We start from the raw sequence: 27,663 nt of genomic DNA, 5'->3' as shown, positions 1-27,663 counted from the left end.
TTGAGGTAATTTTGAAAAAAAAATTTATTTAAAAGTTACTGTTTATTCTTGAAATCTCAAATTTCTTTTCAGATTTTGTTGCCATAGAATAGAAGAACATGCATATGAATTATGAATCTTCTATTGACATGCAATTTATCACTTAATCTTCACAGCCTGATAATAAGAAATCAAATTCAAAATCCTCCAAAACACTGGCATATTGTCTGCACACAGCATCACTGCAGTCGGAGTCAAGTGGCCACCAGTCCACCCAAGCATGTGAGTCCAAAGGAAATTTATACCTAAAACATTGTATAAAGAAAATCAGTTTCTAGGCTTCTGTACATAACAGTAAATGAGAAACACATTCAGTTTATAATTGACCCTGCAATGCAACCAATAAAAAACAAAAAAACAAATTAGCAAAAGAAATATTATGACTCTTTGTGTCAAACAAAACTTTGTCTCGACACAATACGTGAGAATAAGGTACTATATGATGTGGGTATGAAAAAAATATCATTCAATCAATCAAATGAACAAACAAGGACTTACTTATAACCATGATTCCTTTTTATCTTAATACTCTCAGCAGTCATGATCAGATACTGCTTGCCAACTTCGAAATCTGTTGAACTGCAAGTTGCCTTCTTCACTAAGTCTATCTCTGAATCTGTTTTTAGGTCGTCTGTTTGTCCTGTAGAAGAGAAATTAAGAGGATGGATTGAAGCTGTCATGAAACTTGTTTAAATTGTTTATTCAAGCCTTTTTGCTTTAAAACATTGCAGACAAATAATATTCAGTAAACTCTTGCCTTTCTTGAGCACTGCTTGAACTTTCGCTTTGTAGGTCACAAAATCTCCTCCTGCCTCAGATGATTCAATTAACACTTTAAACGCTAGGGGGGAAAACACTGTAAATGCTATATACTGATGTGCACATGTATACACATGACAATTATGTTTTATGGCTTAAAGCTTCATAAAGATTAGTATTTACCATAATTCATGCTTTCTTTGCACATGTCATTTTTACGCTGTACAGCCGTGATTTTGGGATCAATGGTGGATTTAAAGTTGCAGCATTCCGCTAATTTTGAAAAGGACATGAAAATACCAATGAGCAAACTGTTAACACAGACACATTAAACTCACAGATGTAAATGATAACTACATGAGCAGCAGTGGTATAAATGCAGTGTTAGATTTTTAATGGTCAAGACTGACAGAATTGGCCTGGGGCACCATATTACCAGAAGCCCCAAGAAGTAAGACACAACAAAATGGTTCATTAATTTACTTATTTGGTCAATTGTTTTGTTTATGTCTTTCATGCGGCTTACCTGCCATGCACTGACATTGGTCTCCCTCACAAAGTCGTAACAGTTTGCGGCTTTGTTTGTGGTAGAACTTTATACACTTATTTTCTATAAAAAAATAAGATGAGAATGCTTGCTTTATGTATCAAAATAAGTTCAGCCAGACATAACACAAACATTTGCATAAACAATATACCTGGATTACTAAATTGATAAACTTGGAATACAGAGGCTCTGGTCATGCCAGTTTCAAATTCCTCTTGAATACGGAAACCCACACAGTATAACTCCTCTGATGGTATCTGCATAATAAGTATTGTTTAGGTGAAATATTCTACAAAATTAAGTACACACCATATTTTAATTCAAAAAGTCAAAAGGCAAAAAATTGTTCTGCCTAGCGATACTCACCGAATCTATCTGAAGGATGACTTGGTCACCATTGACTTCATAGTTGGAAATCCGAGACTCAAGTCCATTCAAGTACTGTAAAAAATAGAGACATAATGTCACAAAAATTTTCTGAAACAAGGGATGGCTTCATTAAAAATGTATTTGCATTTAGACCCTCACCATATCTAGATCTTCCTGGACTGCGATCACACCGGTCGGCAAATGAATTTCCATCACAGTGATTCCTGATTCCGTTTCAAGTTCATTTTTAGGTGGCTTGTATCTTTACATATAAACAATGTTTTCATTTGAATTAAAATGTATGCATTTGAATACAAATAAGAATATTACTGAGACACTTAAAACGTAGCTACAAACCCGATTCCAAAAAAGTTGGGACACTGTACAAATTGTGAGTAAAAAAGGAATGGAATAATTTACAAATCTCATAAACTTATATTTTATTCCCAATAGAATATAGATAATATATCAAATGTTGAAAGTGAGACATTTTGACATTTCATGCCAAACATTGGCTAATTTTGGATTTCATGAGGGCTACAAAAAATTTGGGACAGGTAGCAAGGAACAGCTAGAGGACCAATTTGCAACTTAGTAGGTCGGATTTGCAACATGATTGGGTATCAAAAGAGCCTCTCAGTGTGGCAGTTTCCCTCAGAAGTCAAGATGGGCAGAGGATCACCAATTCCCCTAATTCTGAGGCGGAAAATAGTGTAGCAATATCAGAAAGGAGTTTCTCAGAGAAAAATTGCAAAGAGTTTGAAGTTATCAACATCTACAGTACAGTGCATAATATCATCCAAAGATTCAGAGAATCTGGAACAATCTCCGTGCGTAAGGGTCATGGCCAGAAAACCATACTGGATGCCTGTGGTCTTCGGGCCCTTAGATGGCATTACATCACATACAGGAATGCTACTGTAATGTAGATCACAACATGGGCTCAGGAATACTTCCAAAAAACATTGTCAGTGAACACAATCCACCAAGGACAACCAAAGTTGTTATCAGCGCTCAGTTCAGAAGTCTGCATCTCTGATTGTTTGGGGTTGCATGAATGTGTGTGGCATGGGCAGCATACACATCTGGAAAGGCACCATCAATGCTGAAAGATATATCCAAGTTCTAGAACTACATATACTCCCATCCGGATATCGTCTCTTTCAGGGAAGACCTTGCATTTTCCAACATGACAATGCCAGACCACATAATGCATCAATTACAACATCATGACTGCGTAGAAGAAGGATATCGAGTACTGAAATGGCCATCCTGCAGTCCAGATCTTTCACCCATAGAAACATTTGGCGCACCATAAAGAGGAAGATGAGACAAAGAAGACCTAAGACAGTTGAGCAACTAGAAGCCTGTATAAGACAACAATGGGACAACATTCCTATTCCTAAACTTGAGCAACTTGTCTCCTCAGTCCCCAGACATTTGCAGACTGTTATAAAAAGAAGAGTGGATGCCACACAGTGGTAAACATGACCTTGTCCCAACTTTTTTGAGATGTGTTGATGCCACAAAATTTAAAATCAACTTAATTTCCCCTTAAAATGATACATTTTCTCAATTTAAACATTTGATATGTCATCTATGTTGTATTCTGAATAAAATATTGAAATTCAAAACTTCCACATCATTGCATTCTGTTTTTATTCACAATTTGTACAGTGTCCCAACTTTTTTGGAATCGGGTTTGCACTTATCAGGAATTTCTATGGACTTACTTTGCACAGGCCACAATCCGCTGTGACAAAAGCATAGGATCTGCTCACAAAGAAATCAAAGTAGCTTAACCAAGTTCATTTGAAAAGAAAACAAAGAGTAGGAAAGTAGACAAAAGTACCAAACTTACCATCTGAATCTGGGACACTTTCATGAATGTCAATTGACATATCAAAATAGCAATTTTCATTGCTTTCTGTCATCTCATAGAACACTGTTCTCAGCTGTAGAAAAATAGGTTAATCAGTTAATGATTTTGGTTCAATGCAAAGGGTTTTTGAAAACAAGAAAAATCTGGATTGGTGCAGTGTTTAAAATATAGGTGCATCTCAGTAAATTCAACTCAAATTGTGAAACTCATGTATTAAATAAATTCAATGCACACAGACTGAAGTAGTTTAAGTATTTGGTTATCTTAATTGTGATGATTTTGAAAAATGCAGATGAGCTGAAGCCCACAGTCAAAGAAACTTGGGCTTCCAGACCACCTCAGCAGTCCCACCAACTGATCACCTCCATGCCACACTGAATTGAGGCAGTAATTAAAGCAAAAGGAGCCCCTAACAAGTATTAAATACATGTACAGTAAATAGACATACTTACCAGAAGGCAGACAATTCACTTACAATTTTTCTTTGGTCTTAAGAAGTATTCCAATTTGTTGGGCTATTTGTTAAATGTGAGCCAAAATCATCACAATTAAGAGAACCAAAGACTTAAACTACTTCAGTCTGTGTGCTTTCAATTTATTTAATACACAAGTTTCACAATTTGTGTTGAATTACTGAAATTAACTTTCCCACGACATTCTAATTTATTGAGATGCACTTGTATACACTGAGAAAGGCCATCCTATAAATATGATTTATGACAAGGGTGGTATAATTAAAAAATTAACAAAAGCAAATTACACCAAATATAACATTAATACTTTAAAATGATATGAGCAAATTTAGGTATTATAACATAATAAATTTACTGTAAGTATGAAAGACCATTCCCATTTTCCATTTTAGATCCTAAATTAAGTGAGCACTAGAAGGTGGCAAAGTTTGTCTAAATGTAAAAAATGGGTGTTAATGACTGTGCATAAATATATATCCAGTATTGGTCAATAAATATTAGCAATATTAACCAGCATCACATCGATATATTGTATATTCCTTTGTTAAATAAAATGCTCACTTACACTGGCAAATGACACACCAGAGCTCATTGCAGTTTTGATGATTATATCATCATTTTTGGTCACCTTTAAAAATGAAAACAGAAGACTGGAATTAAATTCATAAAGAATTTTAAAATAATAAAATATTCCTCTCTTAATAATTCAGTAAAAATCAGACATCTTACCTCAATTGGTTTATGCACAGGATTCTGCTGAGTTAGTCTGATTCTTTTGATGTCACCTTTAGTCTTGTATTCAATATCAACCACCATGTCTAAAGTGGCTCTACTAGCTAAGATGCTGTACTTGGTAAGTGCCTCCAAAGTGAGAATACTGTCCTGAAAATTTGAGGAAAAAAGAGCACAACTATGCACACAAAAACAGATCACAAGCTTACAAAAACAGAATATATGACAGCTTGCACTGGAGTACCTGTGTTGAATAGACTCCCCCTCCATATCTCTGGTCTTGTGTTAACCAGTTCAGAATGGGTTTTGCATATGTGGAATCACCTCTGACTAAAGTGTTAAGCAGGATGTAAACAGTTGTTTCAACGGTCTTTGCCGTCACCTCACTGGGTTTTAATGAATCCTTACGGAGTTTGGACTCCTGCCAGAAACGAACTGTGGCTGGGTTCCCTGAAAATGTACGGACAAATGGGTCATATAATGTTAAAAATATGACAGGGACTAAACTGTGCTGATGTTTTGTTCAAAAGTGTGTGGAATATCCCAAATGTGATTTTACCATCAACTTGAGCCTGCTTTTTGAGCGTTTCATAAACACCAACTGCAGACACACTATGGATGTCTACCAGTGTCAGAGCATAAGATGCAATGGCTCTTGCATATACACTTTCAATCTTCTTTGAGTTAGAGGTGATGTACTGAGCGGCACGATCTATAGCATTTTTAAAGACCTGTAGAGAGAAAGGACAAACACATATGAATGATTTGCCTGAAGAATCCAACATTTAGGTTTGATTGGTTCGATTTTCCTGCCAGTTGTACCTCCAAGTTAACATTCGGGACCTTCATGGCATTTTTAATTCCAATCATGACAAAAGATGTGAGGAAAATAGTCTTTTCAGTTACATCTGCTCCGGCACCCTTAAAGAAAACAGACAATCTTTATAAAAACACTACAAAATACAGTATTATGTCATTAACACTCTTTATTCACCTACCATGAGTTTAAGTGGATTAGTTTGTGATTTCTCAGAGAAGGAGCCATCATCATTCTGACTATTTTTAATCAGCCAGTGGATGGCATTTATCAGCACTTCAGACTCCAAAGAGACATATTCATGCATGTCAGCAAGAGTCTTGACTATGAGAGCCGTCACCCTGAAAAGGTTTTGTACACATGTGCAATGTAGCATGTGATTGGTACTTAATCTCTGTGTGCACTGTTATTTCTGTAGTATGTAAAGCTAAAACAAAACAAAAAACACACTCCATTCCAGCTACCGGTGAGGAAAACTAAGAAACTGAGCAGTTGATTACCAGGTGCTGGCTGATATGTCCTTCTTCGACCACATGCTAAAGGCATGTTCATGCTTCAGCTTGAATGACATGATGCTGGTGATGCCTAGAAAGGAACAGTGAAGTAACTTAAGTAAAATTACTAAAGGAATAAAGATTGCTTAAGGATTCACAAGGTTTTTTTTTTTTCATTTATTTTTTTTACCTCACTAGCAGATATTTTTCAAGCAAAAACTTAATTTTGATGCATATCTCAGAAAACAAAGACTGAATATCTTAAAGGGATAGTTCACCCAAAAATCTAAATTATGTCATTAATAACTCACCCTCAAACCTGTGAGACCTCGGTTCATCTTCGAAACACAGTTTAAGATATTTTAGATTTAGTCCGAGATCTCTCAGTCCCTCCATTGAAACTGTGTGTACGGTCTACTGTCCATGACCAGAAAGGTAATAAAAACATCTTCATAGTAGACCATGTGACATCAGAGGGTCAGTTAGAATATTTTGAAGCATCGAAAATACATTTTGGTCCAAAAATAGCAAAAACTACGACTTTATTCAGCATTGTCTTCTCTTCCGTGTCTGTTGTGAGAGAGTTCAAAACAAAGCAGTTTGTGATATCCGGTTCACGAACGAATCATTCGATGTAACCGGATCTTTTTGAACCAGTTCACCAAATCAAACTGAATGATTTTAAACGGTCGCATCTCCAATATGCATTAATCCACAAATGACTTAAGATGTTAACTTTTTTGATGTGGCTGACACTCCCTCTGAGTTCAGACAAACCAATATCCCGACATAATTCATGCACTCAAACAGTACACTGACTGAACTGCTGTGAAGAGAGAAATGAAGATGAACACCGAGCCGAGCCAGATAACGAACAAAACATTGACTCATTCTCGAGTCAAGAACCGTTTCTGTCAGACTCGTCCGATTCAAGAACCGGGGAGCTGATGATACTGCGCATGTGTGATTCAGCGTGAAGCAGACTGACACACGGAGCGTCTGAACTGAACTGATTCTTTTGGTGATTGATTCTGAACTGATTCTGTTCTAATGTTATGATCCCAGGTAAACTGAAGGCTTGAATCAAGGGCAATCATCGCCAATGACACCATTACGTCAAGCGCAAAAGAACCGGTGAACTGTTTTCTTCAACCGGTTTATTGAATCGAACTGTCCGGAAGAAGTACTGGTGATCCGAAAACTGATGCAAGGGATTCTTGACTCATGAACGAGTCAATGTTTCATTAGTTATCTGGCTCGGCTCGGTGTTCATCTTCAATTTTGTCTTCACAGCAGTTCAGTCAGTCTACTGTTTGAGTAAATGAATTACTCCGGGATATTGGTTTGTTTTAACTCAGAGGGAGTGTCAGCCACATTAAAAAAGTTAACAGCCTAAGTCATTTGTGGATTAATGCTTACCGGAGACGCGAACCTTTTAAAATGATTCAGTTCGATTTGGTGAACTGGTTCAAGAAGATCCGGGTTACATCGAATGATTCATTCGCGAACCGGATATCACAAACTGCTTTGTTTTGAACTCTGTCACAATAGACACGGAAGAGAAGACAATGCTGAATAAAGTCATAGTTTTTGCTATTTTTGGACCAAAATTTATTTTCAATGCTTCAAAAAACTCTAACTGACCCTCTGATGTCACATGGACTACTTTGATGATGTTTTTCTTACCTTTCTGGACATGGACAGTATACCGTACACACAGATTCAATGGAGGGACTGAGAGCTCTCGGACTAAATCTAAAATATCTTAAACTGTGTTTCGAAGATAAAAGGAGGTCTTACATGTTTGGAACAGCATATTAATGACATAAGTTAGATTTTTGGGTGAACTATCCCTTTAAGAAAATATAGCTGGATTTAAAATGTTTCGATATTTGTACGGTAAAACAAGAAGAACAATTTTTTTGCAGTGTGGAAAATTTATTTTATATTATACTGATAATAAATAGTAATTATTGTTGGATCAAAAGTATGGAAGTAAAATAATGATATATGTCTTTGAAACAAAAAAGCTGAAAAATAATGCATTGCATTAACAGCACTTGCATTTTAATGCCTTTTATTTCCAGGGCTTGCATTTTTAGGTACTGAAATTTAACATAGTTGTTCGTTTAAGCTGTGAATATTTCAATTAAAAATATTTCACACACCTTTTAATTATGAAAAAAATCAATAATTCATATTCACGTTCCAGTATTCACTTCCAAAATATTCAATCGGTTTAAAAATACGATGTATAATATTCGACAGATTTCAGTCCCTTTTATTTCACTTTCCACAATGTACACTGGGGATCCCCAGCATTCCAGCACAGCGACGCACATGCCATGACACAAAGTTACGGAAACTAAACAACCGAAAGCAATATTTGGCTTCCTTAGATGTAATGTTAGTTCCGTACATCAGCGTTGGGTAAAACACCATTATAATCTCCTTTATGGTAGAGAATGCTGCTTACTTGTAGGCTACGGGTAACAGCCTTTATACAGTCTATGTTGAAATAAACATTCAGCTTTTCCACATGCCCCGATAATCAAAACTTCTGTTTAGCGCCTGATCCATTTATGCAGATCAGTTTTTGTAACTGTATTACTTAATTCACCTGTTGCTTTGGTCTTTATCAACAGCCGCTTGCACCACCTGCTGGTGAGCGACTGACAGCAGATGGAGATCATGCCTCTGTGCTCTACTGCTATTCCTACAGCTCCCAGATGTGAAAGGGCAAATTATCTGCCAAATTTTAACCACTGAATTTGTGGAAGTGAATTTGGAAAGTGAAATAAAATTGACCGAAATTTGCCAGTCGAATATTATACATCGTATTTTTAAACCGATTGAATATTTTGGAAGTGAATTCTGGAACGTGAATATGAATTATAGATTTTTTTAACTATGAAAAGGTGTGTGAAATATTTTTAATTGAAATATTCACAGCTTAAACTAACTATGTTAAATTTGCAAAAAAATGCAAGCCCTGGAAATACAAGGCATTAAAATGCAAGTGCTGTTAATGCAATGGATTATTTTTTCAGTTAGTGCTATTCAGCATGCGTCTTTGTTTCAAAGACATATATCATTATTTTACTTCCATACAAAAGTATCATTAAAATTATTGACTGTTATATAGAAAATGAGTGTACAGGAAATTCTGACATTAAATAATAATAATAAAAATAAAAAAAAACGTAAAGACATTAAATGTGAGAAAAAAAGTATTCAAGGATTGTACATTACTTATTCTACTCTTATAAAACAAACATCTCACCAGCTTGCATCTTCCTCTTTAATTCCTTTTCACTCGCTGCAGCATCTTTCCCCAGAATGTCCCATTTCTCTGTTTTATCTAGGTAGTGGTAGACATAATACACTGGCAGCAGTGCCATGAGCTCCATCTCTGCATTTCCTCGTGGCAGGCTAGTCAACTGTTTTAAACCTTCTGGGTTATTTATTATTGACAGAAGCTCTCCCAGTACTTCACCTGAATATGAAGAAGGGGTTACTGGGATTTTTGGAACTTTCAGAACAGTCATTTTAAATCTACAGTTTATAAAAGTAACATTATTGTTCAATATCTGATATACAAGTGTATATCATATAAAAGTGTCATTTAGCATTTCCACAAATATGCTCAAGCTTCACAGACATCATACCATTAACTGTTAGAATACGATCCACAGTTGACTTGGGCACAATGTTTGGAGGAATAACATTTTTAAACTCAAGCTTCCGCATGGATGTGCCTAAAAAAGGAAAAAGAAATGGTGTGAGACTCCGTCAAGACATGAACACAGAGCATGCTGTTACTTTTCAGACGTCCTTACCAAAGACTCCATTTGGATCTATTCTTCCACCACTTTGTATTTCCTTTCTAAGTCCTTCTGGCTGTGAATACCAGAACATCAGGCTATCAGATCATAATCTCAGGCATAATAAGTGATTTAGTTCACAATAAACATCATTTTAAAGAATATCATGAGAAATCATATTCAAAATGTTTGTACTGTATGTTTGTCATAAAATAGTTAAAAAGTCTTCTAGCACTGACTGTGTATTGCATCTTACCACCACTTTCAATTTCTTGACCACACTCTCAGTGCCCCATTTAGTTGTTAAAGTGAAAGTGAGCGTATGAGTGCCTGCTTCCAATGCCATGATGTAGAACGTGACCAAGGCCACTGAACGACCTGCTATTTGCCCCTTGTTTTCATGTGGCCTTCCATCTTTCCCCTGTTGAGCTCCACGAAACACACACACTCCCTCTGTTGCTGTCAGAGTCACACTGAACTATGCGTTTTTGTGTGAGTTATAGAAAGAAAGAGAAAGAGAACTGTAATTTATTGATCATAAATAAACAGATATTGCCAAGTTTGGAAGTCAGTAAATTTTTATTTAAATGTTTTTGAAGGAAGTTACTCTCTTATGCTCACCAAAGCTCACTTTATTTGATCAAAAATACAATAAAAACAGTAATATGTTAAATGCTATTGCAGAGTAAAATAACCGTTTTATATTTAAATATTTTTTAACTGCCATTTATTCCTGTGATGGCAATGCTAAATTTTCAGCATCATTACTCCAGTCTTCAGTGTCACATGATCCTTCAGAAAGCATTCTAATATACTGATTTGCTGCTCAAGAAACACAAGGTCACTGCCAAAGAAAACAGTTGAGCTGCTAAATATCCTTGTGGAAACTGAGACACATTTTTCATACACTGAGATACATTTATCAGTTAAAAGCATCCTTTATTAATAAAAGGTATTAATTATTTGTATTATTTTTTTTTTAATGTACTGATCCAAAGCTTCTGAATGTTATTGTAGATCATAATTTATAATTTCTATTTAAAGTCATTCTCCTGATGAAGAACTGAACCTTATACCTGAGTGCTTGACGATCGCTGATTGTAGACTGAACCCCTGAGCTCAATCTGCTCTCCACGAACCATGGAATAAGGCAAGGGCACATCCACACTAGTGTCCTGGACCACCTGAATATTTTCCTCTGAGACACAGATCCCTGGCCAAATGAACAGGAGAGTCTGAGATTGTAAACCTTCAACAAAAGTCTGCATGCACAATACATGGTAATGTTTTCCAGAATACATTGTTGGTTATGAACACCGTCTTTGTGAGGCTTATGAATATGGTTGGAAATGCTACTTTATAAACAGTATTTTGTTGTCACATGACCTACTTATGTGGCTTGTGGGTTGCATCCTGTTTTCATCTTGGAAACAGATTCAGTCAATTTGCATGTTAATTCAATTTGGTTTAAAGGATCTTAACTTCTGTCAGACCAGTCAAATAATTAGTATAAGTAGAAAAAAACTAAAAGTGGCTGTAATTACTTTCGGTTTGTAGGGTCCAGTTGAGCAAATACTGGATACAATGTTCTGTTCTGCCAGGTACTTACTATAAACCTACCAGTTACTCACATTATATCCTTAAAGGGATAGTCCATGCACTCACCCAAACCTGTATGACTTTCTTAACTATATATATATATATATATATATATATATATATATATATATATATATATATATAAAGGTCCTTCTCACAAAGGAATTCTTTTTACAGAAATGACTGCTTCAATGCGGCGTGGCATGGAGGCAATCAGCCTGTGGCACTGCTGAGGTGTTATGGAGGCCCAGGATGCTTCGATAGCAGCCTTAAGCTCATCCAAAGTGTTGGGTCTTGCATCTCTCAACTTTCTCTTCACAATATCCCACAGATTCTCTATGGGGTTCAGGTCAGGAGAGTTTGCAGGCCAATTGAGCACAGTAATACCATGGTCAGTAAACCATTTACCAGTGGTTTTGGCACTGTGAGTAGGTGCCAGGTCGTGCTGAAAAACGAAATCTTCATCTCCATAAAGCTTTTCAGCAGATGGAAGCATGAAGTGCTCCAAAATCTCCTGATAACTAGCTGCATTGACACTGCCCTTGATAAAACACAGTGGACCAACACCAGCAGCTGACATGGCACCCCAGACCATCACTGACTGTGGGTACTTGACACTGGACTTCAGGCATTTTGGCATTTCCTTCTCCCCAGTCTTCCTCCAGACTCTGCCACCTTGATTTCTGAATGACATGCAAAATTTGCCTTCATCCAAAAAAAGTACTTTGGATCACTGAGCAACAGTCCAGTGCTGCTTCTCTGTAACCCATTTCCTGCACACGCCTGTGCACTGTGGCTCTGGATGTTTCTACTCCAGACTCAGTCCACTGCTTCCGCTGGTCCCCCAAGGTCTGGAATCGGTCCTTCTCCACAATCTTCCTCAGGGTCCGGTCACCTCTTCTCGTTGTGCAGTGTTTTTGCCACACTTTTTCCTTCCCACGGACTTACCACTGAGATGCCTTGATACAGCACTCTGGGAAAAGCCTATTCGTTCAGAAATTTCTTTCTGTGTCTTACCCTCTCGCTTGAGGGTGTCAATGATGGCCTTCTGGACAGCAGTCAGGTTGGCAGTCTCACCCATGATTGCGGTTTTGAGTAATGAACCAGGCTGGGAGTTTTTAAAAGCCTCAGGAATCTTTTGCAGGTGTTTAGAGTTAATTAGTTGATTCAGATGATGGGGTTAATAGCTCGTTTAGAGAACCTTTTCATAATATGCTAATTTTTTGAGATAGGAATTTTGGGTTTTCATGAGCTGTATGCCAAAATCATCAGTATTAAAACAATAAAAGATCTGAAATATTTCAGTTGGTGTGCAATGAATCTAAAATATATGAAAGTTTAATTTTTATCATTACATTATGGAAATTAATGAACTTTTATCACAATATGCTAATTTTTTGAGAAGGACCTGTATATACACATACAGAACAGACCAAAAGTTTGGACACACCTTCTCATTCAAAGAGTTTTCTTTATTTTCATGACTCTGAAAATTGTAGAGTCACACTGAAGGCATCAAGGGCTATTGACAAAGAAGGAGAGTGATGGGGTGCTGCACCAGATGACCTGGCCTCCACAGTCATCGGACCTGAACCCAATCGAGATGGTTTAGGGGTGAGCTGGATCGCAGACAGAAGGCAAAAGGGCCAACAAGTGCTAAGCATCTCTCGGGGAACTCCTTCAAGACTGTTGGAAGACCATTTCAGGTGACTACCTCTTGAAGCTCATCAAGAGAATGCCAAGAGTGTGCAAAGCAGTAATCAAAGCAAAAGGTGGCTACTTTGAAGAACCTAGAATATGACATATTTTCAGTTCTTTCACACGGTTTTGTTATGTATATAATTCCATATATAATTTCACATGTGTTAATTCATAGTTTTGATGCCTTCAGTGTGAATCTACAATTTTCATAGTCATGAAAATAAAGAAAACTCTTTGAATGAGAAGGTGTAAACTTTTGGTCTATACTGTATCTCTCTCTCTCTCTCTCTCTCTCTCTCTCTCTCTCTATATATATATATAGTAGAATGTTGATATTAATGATGGGAACTAAATAGTTTTAGTTCTGTTTGACTATTATTATATGGACAAGAAACATTTTTGTTTGTTTGTGTGTTTCACTGAAGAAAGAAAATCATACAAACTTGCAATGACATAAGGCTGAGTAAATGATGACAGAATTTAGATTTTCGAATGGACTAACCATTTATAGGTTTAATGTACTACTGTAATTTGTAGTTAATTAGTAGCTAGATAATTCACATAAAAAGTAGATCAGACACAATAGTTAATGTTATTTCAGCCTATCTAGCAATTGCTACGGTGCCCGTAAGGTTACTTGTTCGGTTTACTTAGTTTTGTCATGGCCACGACATAATAACTTGTGGGAACGTGATAATATGTTGTGTCCATGAGATATTAATTTGTGGGAACGTCATATTATGTCGTGGCCACGTCATCATTTTGTCAAGGTAATGACATCCTTATGTCATGGCCTCGAGATGCTATATTTAGGGAACAACATCCATTTCCCATGGCCACGACTTCTTATGTTGAGGGAACGACATGTTTTTCTCGTGTCCATGAGTTTAATGCATAAACAAACCTGCTTGACCATAGCAACCCGGGATTATCAGAGATGGATTCATTAATATTTTATCTTGAATTAAGTAATTATTATATTAACCATTTGCTTTGGCTACCAGGCTGTATTACATGCGATTGTCAGCATTCCAATGAAGTTTATCATAAATAAATATTACATAAAGTGCATAATAAGATATAAAAACTTTTTTTATCCATCCTACAGTCTTTTAAGTCCATTAACCGATAGTCTTTCCCCGTAATATGTGTACATTATTATTATTATTAGCCTATTATTATTGGTTATTTTTTTTGGGTTTATTCTTTTTTTTTTTTTGCTTCAATTTCGATCTCTTTACTTAACATTCTGAATACCTTTATAAATAATAGCGTACTGTAAATGCTCAACATTAACATACAATTTCATAATGTAAATGCAGAAATTTTATATGTATAAATAATATAATAATTTCGTCATTCAAAATAAAATATGTAGGAATCCATCTCTGAAAATCCCGGGTTGCTATGGTCACGCAGGTTTGTTTACGCATTAAACTCGTGGCCACGAGAAAAACATCAGAAGTTCTGGCCACGAGAAATGGATGTTGTTCCCTCAACATAGCATCTCGAGGCCACGACATAAGGAAGTCGTTACCTCGACAAAATGATCTCGTGGCAATGACATAATATGTTGTTCCCATTAGTTAATATGTTTCTTTAATAATTATTTTAAATTGGAAGAATTATAACTTTTTTTGCAGCAACAATACTGTTAAATTTCTATAGGCCAACATTATTTACGTTAAATGATAAACAGTTTACCTCAAACAGGCAACCATTACGTTACTTGCATAATCGTGTTAAGGTATCTAAAACGACAGTTTAATACAGTTTTATTACGTTTCAGACAGTGACAGATGGCTGAAATATGCGAATATCTGTGAAAATAGAGGAGAAATTAGTTTGTGACACTGACAAGCGAATTTAACATTTAAGTGATTCAAATGAGTTCAGATAAGTGAATACGACTTTCTGCTTTAATGTAAATGCCTGCATTTGTCCATATCGACATGTAAATCATACAAATTACGTACAATATAGTCGGACCGCAGGTCTAAAAGAACCGACGATCCGGTTCAAATAAACCGGTTCAGTAATTCTCGAACAAAGTGATTCCCAGAAAAGAATCGACGTCTCAGGCCATTTCAAAGTGCGCGCACGCACAGCGAGTGACGTAGGCCGTGTTAGTGAGGTGATTTGATGCTTTTGTGGTTTATAAAGTCTTTTTACATGTAAGTTATAATTCAAAATGTTGTTTTTTTCTTGTCAGAAAAGCACATGGATACATTTGTGAGAGAAAAACTCGTTGAGTGCAGTCTTATTGAGGCGTCTACCGGTAAGTTCTTGTTTATTATACATTTTACATAATTGCTTGTCTGTTATAATCAACTAACGTTAACCCTCACGTAACTTAAACACACATATATTTTTGTTTCGTGCTTAAAGCTGCACTTTGTAACTTTGCACTTTTTGCTCTCTCGCCTTGGGCACCAAATATTCTAGAGCCGGCCCTGCTTACGGGCACCGTTAATTTCAGCCAGCAACTCCATTTTCAGCCACCAGGTGAAGCTAAAACAAATATTCTACATACAGCTTGTTAACTCACCCTCACTGAATACCCCAACTGCTTTGAGCTCCCATGTAGTCAGTGAGTCTGGAATAATTTTGGTAATGCTTACTGAGCCAGACCTTAAACAGATTAAATTAGTTATCAGAGAGTCATTTTTATTTATTTATTAAATTTATCCGTGAAATAAAGAAGAAGAAAAAAAAAAAAGTATATTATGGTTCAGTTCAAAGGTTTCTTACTTGCTGGTGTGTTCCTCCCATAACCAGCTCTCAGGGAAATAGCTCCTAAGAGATGGCATCCCATCCAGCAGAAAGACCATTGCTGCATTTTGTAACAGAGAAATTTAGATCATGCCTTTACATGTGTTGGTCATCTAAAGTTGCTATAGAAGTTCATTATGATAATGATGCATGTAAAAAAAAAACATCAATACCTGTGCGACTTAGTATGATTTTATCCACCTCTTTACGGAGCTTCACAGCTTCGGTGCAACATCTCAAGAAAGCATACTTACACCGCCTCTTCTGAGTTGCATCAAAATTTCTAGATTTTTTTTAGAAAGATGAAATGAAATGTCAAATGAAATGATTCACTTGAACACTTTACACAAAAACAAACAGGTCATTAAGTATAATATATATACAGGTGCTTCTCAATGAATTAGAATGTCATGGAAAAGTTTTTATTTCAGTAATTCAACTCAAATTGTGAAACTCGTGTATTTAATAAATTCAATGCACACAGACTGAAGTAGTTTAAGTCTTTGGTTCTTTTAATTGTGATGATTTGGAATCACATTTAAAGGTCCCGTTCTTCGTGATCCCATGTTTTAAACTTTAGTTAGTGTGTAATGTTGTTGTTAAGAGTATAAATAATATCTGTAAAATTCTAAAGCTCAAAGTTCAATGCAAAGCGAAATATTTTATTTAACAGAATTCGCCTACAAAAAACGACCCGTTTGGACTACAGCCCTCTAGTTCCTGCAGTAATGACTAACCTCCGCCCACAGGAATACACAAAAAAGGGGGCGTGGGCGTGGCGAATGCGATTTTCATGTGCATCTCGTCAGTAAAAGCGCTCCAGTGATTATAAATACATCTCCAGCACGTGCATTCTTTTACTGTCTATGGTTCGGATCAGGATTGCCAGGTTTTCAAAACAAATCCTGCCCACTTGCTTCTCAAAACTAGCCCAATCGTGTTTCCAGGAGGGCAGCGTTCGCTCAGCTGGTGTCGAATCACAACACAGAAACCGCTGGCACAATCAGAACTTGTTACGTATTTGTGAAGGAGGGACTTTATAGAACAAGGAAGTCATCAGCCCATTTTTATGACAGTGAAAACAGCGGTATACAGGTGAATGGGTGAATTGTGTGAAATTATTGTTTTAGTTTTTTTTTTTACACGCGAAACATGAACACATGTTATATTGCACACTGTAAACACAATCAAAGCTTCAAAAAAGCACGAGACAATCTTTAAGTGCATTTACATGGACACTTTTTGCTTCCATCGGAATTAATTCATTCTGATTGACGAATCTGAACATAGTGTTTACATGAACGCTGAATAAAGTGATCTAGTTGATATGCGCGTTTATATGTCACAAGCTTCTGATCGAATTTACTCTTCTGACATGTGCACACTGCATGAATATACAGAGTTTCCTGCTGCTACCGCATGCTGTTTTAAAAAGCACATGTGATATTTATCTACTTCGGGTCCTAATTAGGCGATGACCAGCACATGAACTGCTGTGCTACTTTCCAGTTTTGGTTTTCAATCCGAACAAGTGTTAACATATACTCTCATTCAGATTACAAAAGTAATAAACCACCCCTTACAATCCGATTGAAATTTTAGTCGGATCTGGCCAACTCAATCCGACTGACGTGTTTACATGTGACTTTTATTCTAATTGTGCTTCTAGTCCTATTACGATCGGATTATAGGGTCCATTTAAACGCAGTTAGTGAAACCCTTCACAAGGAGGGTAAGCCACAAACATTCATTGCCAAAGAAGCTGGCTGTTCACAGAGTGCTGTATCCAAGCATGCTAACAGAAAGTTGAGTGGAAGGAAAAAGTGAGGAAGAATAAAGATGCACAACCAATCAAGAGAACCGCAGCCTTAAGAGGAATGTCAAAGAAATCTGGGCTTCCATACTACCTCAACAGTGCCACAAACTGATCACCTCCATGTCATGCCGAATTGAAATAGTAATTAAAGCAAAAGGAGCACCTACAAAGTACTGAGTACATGTACAGTAAATTAACATACTTTCCAGAAGGCCAACAGTTAACTAAAATGTTTTTTTTGTTTTTTTTTTTGTCTTATGAAGTATTCAAATTTGTTGAGATAGTGAATTGGTGGGTTTTTGTTAAATGTGAGCCAAAATCATCACAATTAAAAGAATTAAAAGACTTAAACTACTTCAGTCTGTGTGCATTTAATTTATTTAATACACAAGATTCACAACTGGAGTTGAATTACTGGAATGAAAAAACTTCTTGAATTGAACATTCTAATTGATTGAGAAGCAACCTGTAGTTTATTATTTTATTATTAAATTATCTTATCAATTACAGTAGCAATATCTAATTATAGGCTCCAGAACAAAATTGCATAGTTGCTGCGTCAAAATGCTATGGGAACCATAATTGTTGCATTGAATATCACGGTTGTCGTTTAAGACAGGTATATCGCAACACCCCTATTCTGGAGTTCCTGCATGCCTATTTATCTGCATGGTTGACCCACTCCACCCTAGATGTCTCCATGGCAGCCATTATGGCCTACCACACCCCTCTTGGTGGCAATTCAGTGGGAAGACACCCTTTTCTTACATGTTTCCCCCGCAGTGCACTGAGGCTGAGGCCTCCAACCAGAGAAGCTTATACTAAATGGTGGATCAGGATGCTATCTTATAGCCTTGAGTCCTCTGATCTTCCCTCTCCTTGGGGGACAAGGCTCACTCAACCCGAGATATTTAAGCCTCCAAGGCATTAGCAGGTGTGTCTATGCAGGGCATCTGCAAGTCTGGCAGCGTGGGCATTGTCATTCCCATAGCGTTTAGACGCAGCTCGAGTTCCTGAAGGGGAATGTCTCCAGGTTATGTATGTAACCCTAGTTCCCAGAGGGAATGAGATGCTCCATCTCAGGGCCATATTTCTGACATCTCTGCGAGTTATTGCTTCATTCCTAGAAGCTGACGCAGGTTCCACTTCATGTGCTTTTATATCTTTCTGGTTGCTACGTCATCGGCATATGATGTCTCTTCCATTGGACTGATTACACATATGATTCAGAGCGTGGTCACGCTGGGGTCAATCCCATAACGCTTAGACGCAGCGTCTCATTCGCTCTGGGAACTAGGGTTACATACGTAACCTGGAGAAAATTTAATGTAAGAATAAAATTAAATGGATTTAATTTAAAAGCACTTAAAAGTTCCTTACGGAGGATAAGACAATCTCTCTGAACGATGTTGACAGGTTTCGAGTATCGGGCTACTCTCTGTCCCAGAGGAGCAGCAACCCTTGTACAACCCAAAGGATTTGGCTATAGAACAAACATGTGGGAAGAAATGTGCTTTTGAAGATGTCGCTATGATAAAAAAGTATTATATTATACTGTTTTTCAGACATAAAATGCAAACAGACCCAATTGCTCAAACTTTTGTGCCAGGTCAACTGAACGCTTTGGCCTAACCAAGTCGGAGCAAACCCCCTCTGCAAAAAAATAAAATAAAAAATGAGAGAATACATTTGTCTGTTTCAGAAAACTATTTTGTGCTGTAGTGAGATGTTTAAATGTAACAAATAACACATATTAACTTAAAACTGAGCTTGTACCTGTGCTAGAGGTTTTGGCGTTTGCATTGGTGATGAACATAAGGCCGACACGGTCAAACACATCACCATTATTTTTGCCTCCTCCTCTTCCACAACCCAAGTCACTTCGCTCAACATGTTGTAGCACCTGCGACAATCAGAAACATTTTCATGATATTAACTTGTAGTTCTCATCTTTAAAAGCACAATCCACATGATGTTACTGTCCTCAAAAACATAATGTTTGACTGTATACAAGTTATTTTTGAACATATCTTCCATTTCACCTTTTTTAGAGGGTCCTTGTCATTAGATTTTAGGTTGTATAGGGCTGTATCAACAGCAGAAAAGGCCACCAGTGATTCTTCTCTGCTTTTAGATGACACTCTTAATTGGAGTTTATCTTTGGGTTTGTAGACATACTGTAAGTCGGGAGTTGATATGTCTACCTGAAATATATTCAGATGAGTTATGATTTCACAATGCATCCATATTATGATAAAACACTTCAAAATTACAGATGGCAGAGAAAAAAGCATTACATTTAAATTGTTAACACATTTAGCCTTCACATCAATCCACGTGGAGTCTGCCACCAGCTCTGCTTTTTCTTCACCATACAGAACGTAGTACACCACTAGCCGAGCAGATGGCACCATGTCAGGGGTGATTTTAATGTTGAGGTTCTGACTCTTTACACCACCCCACTTAACTGTGTCAAACTGCACAACTTTTCCTCTGGAAATGATCTGAGAAAAAAAAGATTGCATCATAGTAGATGATTCACTGGAATAAATATAGATTGAATTCAGTGCAGCCCCCAAAAAACTATAACATAACACATGAGTCATTCAGATAGACTGTGTCAGAGCAGATGAGGATTCAAAAGCTTGGATTTAGTAAACTTATTACTATTTTTTTTTAAAGAAATTACTACTTATATTAAAAATCTCAAGAATGCATAACATTGATAAAAAATAGACAGTAAAAACATGCATAATGTTAGAAAAGATTCAAATAAATGCTGTTCTTTTTAACTTTAAACTCATTGAAGATTTCTGAAAAAATGTATCATTGCTTCCACAAATGCCTTCAACAGCATAACTGTTTTTAACATTGATAATAATAATAATAAAAATGTTTCTTGAGCAGCAAATCTGAAAGAACTGTGTGACACTGAAGAGTGGGGTAATGATGCTGAAAATTCAGCTTTGTCATCACAGAAATAAATGACATTTTGGCTCTCTGGCAATTTGATAATACCTAGAATATCAAAATCAGTTGCGGGCAGCAGATCATTTTCCTATTTAGCCCCCAAACTCTGAAATAAACTAGCCAAGGCAAGGCAGGTTTATTTATATAGCACATTTCATTCACAATGGTAATTCAAAGTGCTTTATAATAAAAGACAAGAAGACAAAAAAAGAATCACACAAATAAAATACAGAATTTTAAAACTTAAAAAAAATGATTTTAAATGGATTTAAAAGGTTTAAAATCAATTTAAAACAGTTAAGAATAGAAAATGATTAGACATGAACGGACAGTGCATATTGCTCATTCAATAAATGCAGAGCTAAAAAGATGAGTTTTGAGTCTGCATTTAAATGTGACTAATGTTTTAGCACATCTGAGCTGTGCTAAAAAAGCTGATTCCAACTGCAGGCGGCATAATAACTAAAAGCAGATTCCCCTTGTTTTGTGTGAACCCTTGGTATTTCTACCTGACTCTATCCTAGTGATCTGAATGGTCTTTTAGGTTTATATTCAATGGTCATATCTGTGATGTATTTTGGTCCTAGGCCAGTGAGTGATTTATAAATGAGTAAAAGTACTTTGAAATCAATCCTAAATGTAACTGGAAGCCAGTTTAGTTACTGATTTGACATGACTACTGAAACTAAGGTCTGACTCCAGAATCACACCTAGAATCCTGATTTGATTTTTAGTTGTTAGACCCCTAGAGTCAAGGTATGCATTCACTTTGAGAACTTCATCTTTGTTTCCAAATGCAATGACTCCAGTTTTCTCCTTGTTTCACTGAAGAAATGCCACATCCAACTGTTAATTTCATCAATGCATTGGCAGAGGGAGTCAATGGGGCTGTAGTCATTTAGCAATATTTAGATCTCTACTGATGATTAAATCTACAATATTTCCATTTTTGTGTGTGGGTTCATGCACATGCTGAATCAGATCAAAAGTGTTTAAAGCGTTTATAATTTATTTTGTGTCTTTGTTTTCGGAATTATCTATGTGAATATTAGAACCCCATGCAATAGCAAAACAGTCAAACTCTGAGGATATCATCAATAGCATTTTTCTGTGAACTCTTCAGCAAAGGCTGGAGAGTATTTTGGAGGCTTGTAAACAATTATAAAAAGAATGTGTGGAGCACCTTTTAATACAATCCCTATATATTCAAAAGACAAGTACTGACCAAAAGACACTTGCTTGAATTGATAGACATTTTTAAATAGAGCAGCTACACCTCCACCTCTCCTAACAGTCCTGCAGACACTCATGAAAGTAAAGTTAGGAGGAACTGTTTCACTGAGGACCTTTGAACTGCAGTTTTCAAGTCATGTTTTGTTAAGAAACATAAAATCCAAGTTGTTTGTGGTTATTAAGTCATTGATTAGAAATGATTTATTTTTTAGTAAGTGAATGTTTAAAAATGCTAACTTGATGGCATTGTATTTTGTCTCTACAGCAATATTAGTTTGATGCATATCAGGCTGCAGATTAGATTTGTCAGCCGTAGGGCTTGAGAAGGCCTTAGACTTTCTATCACATGATGAAAAAAACAGGGAAAATACACTGGGTTCCCACTTGTCCTGTAAACTTTTCTGAATATTTCTGTTATTGTAAAGGGGACTCGACACACATCACAGAGAGCTGTTATCAGTGTCTTTTTTTTTTTTGTTCACCTACAGCAGAAGCAGGGTCTGGGCACTGGCATTGTTGCAGTGGCCAGAAAGCTCTCACAGGAAGAGGTGGACGACTGGTCACACAGGTTTAATTGGTTGTGGGGCCCACCATTTTAAAGTTGATATCTGGGGGCTTGCAGAAAAAGAGTGGGAGAGTTTAGTCCCAGCATACACTAGTTCCTCAATTTTCTGTGAGAAGCTTAGAAGTGGAGATGCTGGAAAGAGGGATAATGTGTCTGGTGAGCAGGGCTGTGGCTTTGGTGTTTCCGGTGGCTGAAATATGTTGTCCTGGCTTCCCTAGCTGTTTTCCAGAAAGTCAGACTTGGGTGCTGAGCCTTGGAGCTGTTCTGATGCGTTACAGTCGGTCTGTAATCAGCTCTTTGGGTTCAGACAGGATGGTGTCCTTGAGCAGTGATTGTTGTGGCTGCGTAATGTTATCAGTGTTCTTGTGGGATGTGTCAACCACATGATGACTCGGAAGCTGATATGATGTCCTGTCATCACTCATACTCTGTCCAGGTGTGTGTGCCATTCAGATTGAGTGGTTTGGCACACACTACTGAAGGATGATGGAGGGAGGAGTAGATATTGTCCTTTAGCACTCTTGCACCAAGTTTGTTTGGGTGGAGGCTGTCTAGTTTAAACAGCTGTCTATGACCCCAGAAAAGATTGATGTTGTCGAAGAAATTGACTCCTTTTGCACAGCAGATTCTTTGTAGCCATGTGTTCAGTCCAAGCAAACGTGGAAACGTTCCCCTTGCTGGGAGTGGTCCTCTGATGAACGACTGAAAGAGTTCACGTAAGGAGTTCTGACTGCTCTTTCCCAATATCATTATTCCCCACGTGAATGATGTTTCAATTTGCAGTCTTGTGCTTCATTAGAATTCTCTGAAGTTCCTTGTTCACATCAGAGATGGTTGTTTGAGGAAGACAGCATGTTGTTGTATTTCTGCTACCGATGTTTCAGATCTTTTCCGCCAAGACCAAATACAGAATTCTATCCTCATTGTCATATCCATCACCATGCTAAAATCTTCCAAGAGTTGTCATGATTTAAATTGTTTTAAAGAAATATATAATGTGAGGCTCAAAATGATACTTGAAATGTCACATAAGAGAAATTGGAAAAGAGTTTAATAAATACAAAGCTTAACCAAATAACTTGAAACCTGTACTGACTTTAGAGTTTAATTCAGATGGTAAAAATAACTTTTTTTAATTTTTAGTTCCTCTTTTGTAAGCTGATTTTGATAAACGTGTCTTTATGCTAAATGTATAAATGTAAACATATTTTACCTGGTAGCTGAAGGTCTTCAGAGAAAGGAAGTCACGAAATTCAAAGTAAACGTCGATGGAAATGTACTGTCCGACTTCAAATCCTGAGGATTCAGGCAAATTGATGTACAGGTAACGATGGTTGACAGACACATATGATTCCGCCTTTAGTTTAAGTGGATCCTGACTCCAAGAAGGATCTTCTGTCTCAAACTAAAATGAGTGCAATATAAATGAATATTTAGTATCTTGTTATCTTGCTTGATAAATAATTACCTGATTAGACTATGTATCTCTGTATTTTTAACCTACTCATATATCACTCAGGACTTATGGTTGACTGAAATATTCACTGAATGGGCCCTTCAAAAAAAAAAAAAAAAAGGGCCACAGTTTTACTCACAGTGAATTCAGCTTGTTTTACATTAGCTGGTATATTACAGGTGAAGTAAGCAATTCCATCCTTCCGACTTGTCACTGTCAATGTATCCTTGTATCCTGAGAATTTGAGGGTGTCATGTTCTTTGTCAGCTGTGTTTATTGTTGCCCTTGTCGTGACTGACACACCTTGCACTGGTTTACCCAAAGGGTCCTTCACCAAGACCTGGTTTCAAAATAACACCAAAAATGTTAGGAAGGATTAAACATTTACGTATATATACATTTGTTCTAATATAATAAAACTACTTGATTGAGAAGACAGGTTTCTTACTCTCATAGCGTATGGTAGACCCGGTTTGATGAAAGCAGGTGTTGAAATCAGATTCAGTGTAAATGGAGTTTCCACAAATTTTACATTTGAGAGCACTGCTTCCTGGGAGATACCACCTGACAATGAAGAGGGGTTTCCAGTGTTGTCAAGTGGTTGTCACATTTATTTGCTTGATGGTTTAAATCTGGATAACACACTCTTATATCTGTGGAACTAACTGGACTTACCAGTTGATTCTTGTAACAAAACTCTCACTCGAAGAAAGCTGTTTTCTTTCATGGCGCTCAGACTTTGAGGCCCATCTGGCATAGTTGACAAAGCTGACTTGATGTCTAAGTTGACTTCTGTCTTTCCATCTCTCAGCTTAAACAAAAGCCAAAATGTATTCTCTGACTTCAAACATTAAAAATTGTTTAGTTGAGTGCACACACTGACCATGTATCTTGAAAAGGTTGCTGGTATCATGACAGTTTCCTCTGGAGAACTGTATCCAAATGTCACGAAAATGTCTGCTGAACTAACTGGTGTTCCATGAACATATCTGCCAGCACATACACAAAAACTTCAAAAATGGCAAAATATAAAAAATAATTACAATTTAAAATAGTTTTCTTAAAACTTATTCTTGTGATGCAAAGCTGAGTTTTCAGCATCATTTCTCCAGTGTCACACGATCCTTCAGAAATCATTCTAATATGCTGATTTACTGCTCATAAATCATTTATTTTTATCAATGTTGAAAACAATTGTGCTTCTTAATATTTTTGTGTGAATTTTGTTTTTTGTTTTTACACTATTCTTTGATTATCAGATTATTCAAAACAAATAGCATTTATTTTAAACAATAATTTCTTGTAACAACATAACACAAATAATACTGACCACAAATGTTTGAACGGTACTGTATTTACATGAGGTAAAACAGGAAAAACTTACTTGGCTGAAATCTTCAATGGGAAAGATTCAAAGTTCTTCTCACTGACGTAGTTGGCCTCGGGCTGAATGTGGAGTGAAATACTAGGCAGCACTGAAAAACATAGCTTGATTTAAGATATAATGGAAACTGAATGTCTACATAACATTGTCTACTTTTTTTTTTTTTTTTAAACAACCGTATTCTTACCATATTCTTTGACCTCAAACTCAGCCTTGGCAGTGGTTTCAAAAGTGTCTGCATAGGTGGCTAAAATCTTCCATAAGCCATAACTAATGAAATTTACATTGTGAATAAAATGTTACAGAGAAAAAAAAAAGATTAATGAAAAGACCTGCATTCAACATTCTTCTTTAATAGCCTTACCTGCAAGACTTTCATTTCTTAGCAAACTTTATCTGATTGACAAGAACTAACCAGTTTGATCCAGCTGGACCGCCATAGAAATTCACTATTATTCCTAATATAATCATTTAAACATCAGATCAACTAACAGACTGTGTGTCTTACACTGGCTTTAAAGGTATTTTGAAAGGTGGAAGAAGTGGCTTTGCTCCATTGATGTCTGTCATATCGATCATCTCTACTTTGATACCATTAGGATCCTAAAAGGAAGTTGAAACATCAATAAGGTTATCACATATAGAAATCATAATTCATGTGAGGTATGAGGCTGTGAAGACAGACACTCACCACGAATGTAAGGGTGACGGTTCGTCTAGATTTCCTCAGCTCCTCGTTGAGGGAGTAAACACGCACTTGAACTATAAGAAAACAAACAGATTGAAAGGATTGCTTTGACGTGAATCTCTCTTTGCTTACTCACTCCATCTTTCTCTGTGGCAAGCCGTTTTCTTCATAAAACTCGCACTCTAACACACAATAGATTTTTATCATACTGACCCTCTTGTTCGGGTGTGTATATTGGCTTGTCAGTCTGGATAAAGAGAAAACCGTTTACTGTAGTGACTGGGATTTTTTCATGTGCCGTGAAAGCAGAGGAAATCGCCTGAAGGTAGACATACTTGTCCTCTTTAGGGAAATCTGTAGGCATTATCTGGAAAACAGAAAAAAAAGAAAGAATTCAAGACTCACGAATAACATCAAATGGGGCAACACTTTCCAAATGTTTTTTAACCATAAATAACAACAACAACAACAACAACTTTAAGACAAAAAATACAATTAAATTCTGGGATCTTAAATTTGTAGTCCCACCCGTAAAGTAGCCGAAGCTTGATAGTTATTCTCAGCGTTGAGTTTCAGGGACTCAGATGCATATTGTTTATAACTTGGTGCTAGTGTGTTCTTTAGGTGAAGATCTACTGTAATTTCATTCTCATAGCCAAACAACTGCACCACCACCTTTTCCGAAGCATCGAGTCGCAGCAGTTTAGGTGCAGTGATTAAGTATCTGTAAAACAAAACACATATTTGTGTCTGTGGGTCACTTTCAGAGCATGGCAGATAAACAATAAATCAACATTTTAACATGTAAATGGCTATTACACACAAACATGATGGATTTTCACGGGTGTACAGAAGGTTATGTTTAGTTAACTTTTCTTTTTTTGTTGTTTTGCAGTTCTGCTTTTGATAATTCAGACCAGTATTTATGTTCAGTAGAAAATTTTAAATGATGTAAAATGCAACTTACACACTTTCCTGGACAGTGATGCAGATTAAAAGATGAAGTATACAGAGCAAAAATAAACGTGCCATCATAGACTGTTTGCTCCAGGCATTTGTTTTGTCAGCCAAATCAACAGCCTATCTGCTTTGCTTGCTTTAAGTTACTTATTAGCTCAGCTGTCTTGAAATAGGTCCCAAAAATGTTTTTGAGGTTTAGTTTTAGTAAGAATAGCTATAGTCTAAATATGATGACTGCGAAATACATCAGTCATAATGATTAGTTTAACTATTCATGTGTAAAAGTTTAATGTTAGATTATGAAATGATTCTACCAACACTGTATAGTTTGCTTAATCATTTTGCAAGTCACAATGAAAATAAAGCTCAGAACCATTTTCAACTAAAAGGGGATTTCATGGAGATGTTTTTTTTTTTCATCCATGGGATGTTTTATTATTGTGCAATTCTAGTAACTTTTGGACATCAACTCGACTATTTACTTCTGTCATTGATTTACTGAATTTGAGTAAAATGTAAACATTTAAACAGAAACCCACTATGGATAGATGTTGAAAAGCACTCATTGCGGGTTCTCAGATAA

At 36.6% G+C, this 27,663-nt stretch overlaps 1 protein-coding gene across 1 annotated transcript; it reads right to left on the bottom strand.

The window, feature by feature from the left end:
• Positions 1 to 142: 142 nt before the first annotated feature.
• LOC113080102 (complement C5-like) lies at positions 143 to 27,341 on the bottom strand. The gene is made up of 42 exons (XM_026252326.1): positions 27,088 to 27,341; positions 26,649 to 26,844; positions 26,334 to 26,487; positions 26,124 to 26,194; positions 25,941 to 26,035; positions 25,620 to 25,702; positions 25,433 to 25,523; positions 24,932 to 25,037; positions 24,724 to 24,859; positions 24,497 to 24,612; positions 24,188 to 24,388; positions 23,806 to 23,997; positions 20,122 to 20,328; positions 19,867 to 20,028; positions 19,601 to 19,727; positions 19,409 to 19,477; positions 19,205 to 19,307; positions 16,182 to 16,291; positions 15,988 to 16,069; positions 15,785 to 15,867; positions 11,013 to 11,149; positions 10,193 to 10,414; positions 9,952 to 10,012; positions 9,781 to 9,870; positions 9,396 to 9,608; positions 6,119 to 6,203; positions 5,800 to 5,959; positions 5,624 to 5,722; positions 5,361 to 5,532; positions 5,046 to 5,251; positions 4,799 to 4,951; positions 4,635 to 4,697; positions 3,576 to 3,669; positions 3,448 to 3,487; positions 1,874 to 1,976; positions 1,712 to 1,786; positions 1,497 to 1,602; positions 1,325 to 1,408; positions 982 to 1,071; positions 797 to 880; positions 538 to 679; positions 143 to 284 (listed from the first exon to the last, which is right to left on the bottom strand). Exons 1-42 carry the CDS (start codon positions 27,153 to 27,155, stop codon positions 143 to 145), a joined length of 5,073 nt encoding a protein of 1,690 aa, XP_026108111.1. The 5' UTR covers positions 27,156 to 27,341.
• Positions 27,342 to 27,663: the final 322 nt, after the last annotated feature.

Source organism: Carassius auratus, chromosome 5 (genome assembly GCF_003368295.1).
Source record: "Carassius auratus strain Wakin chromosome 5, ASM336829v1, whole genome shotgun sequence".
Taxonomy (NCBI): domain Eukaryota; kingdom Metazoa; phylum Chordata; class Actinopteri; order Cypriniformes; family Cyprinidae; genus Carassius; species Carassius auratus.
The sequence above is the reverse complement of the archived record's forward strand: the minus strand, read 5'-3'. Positions and strand labels throughout refer to the sequence as shown.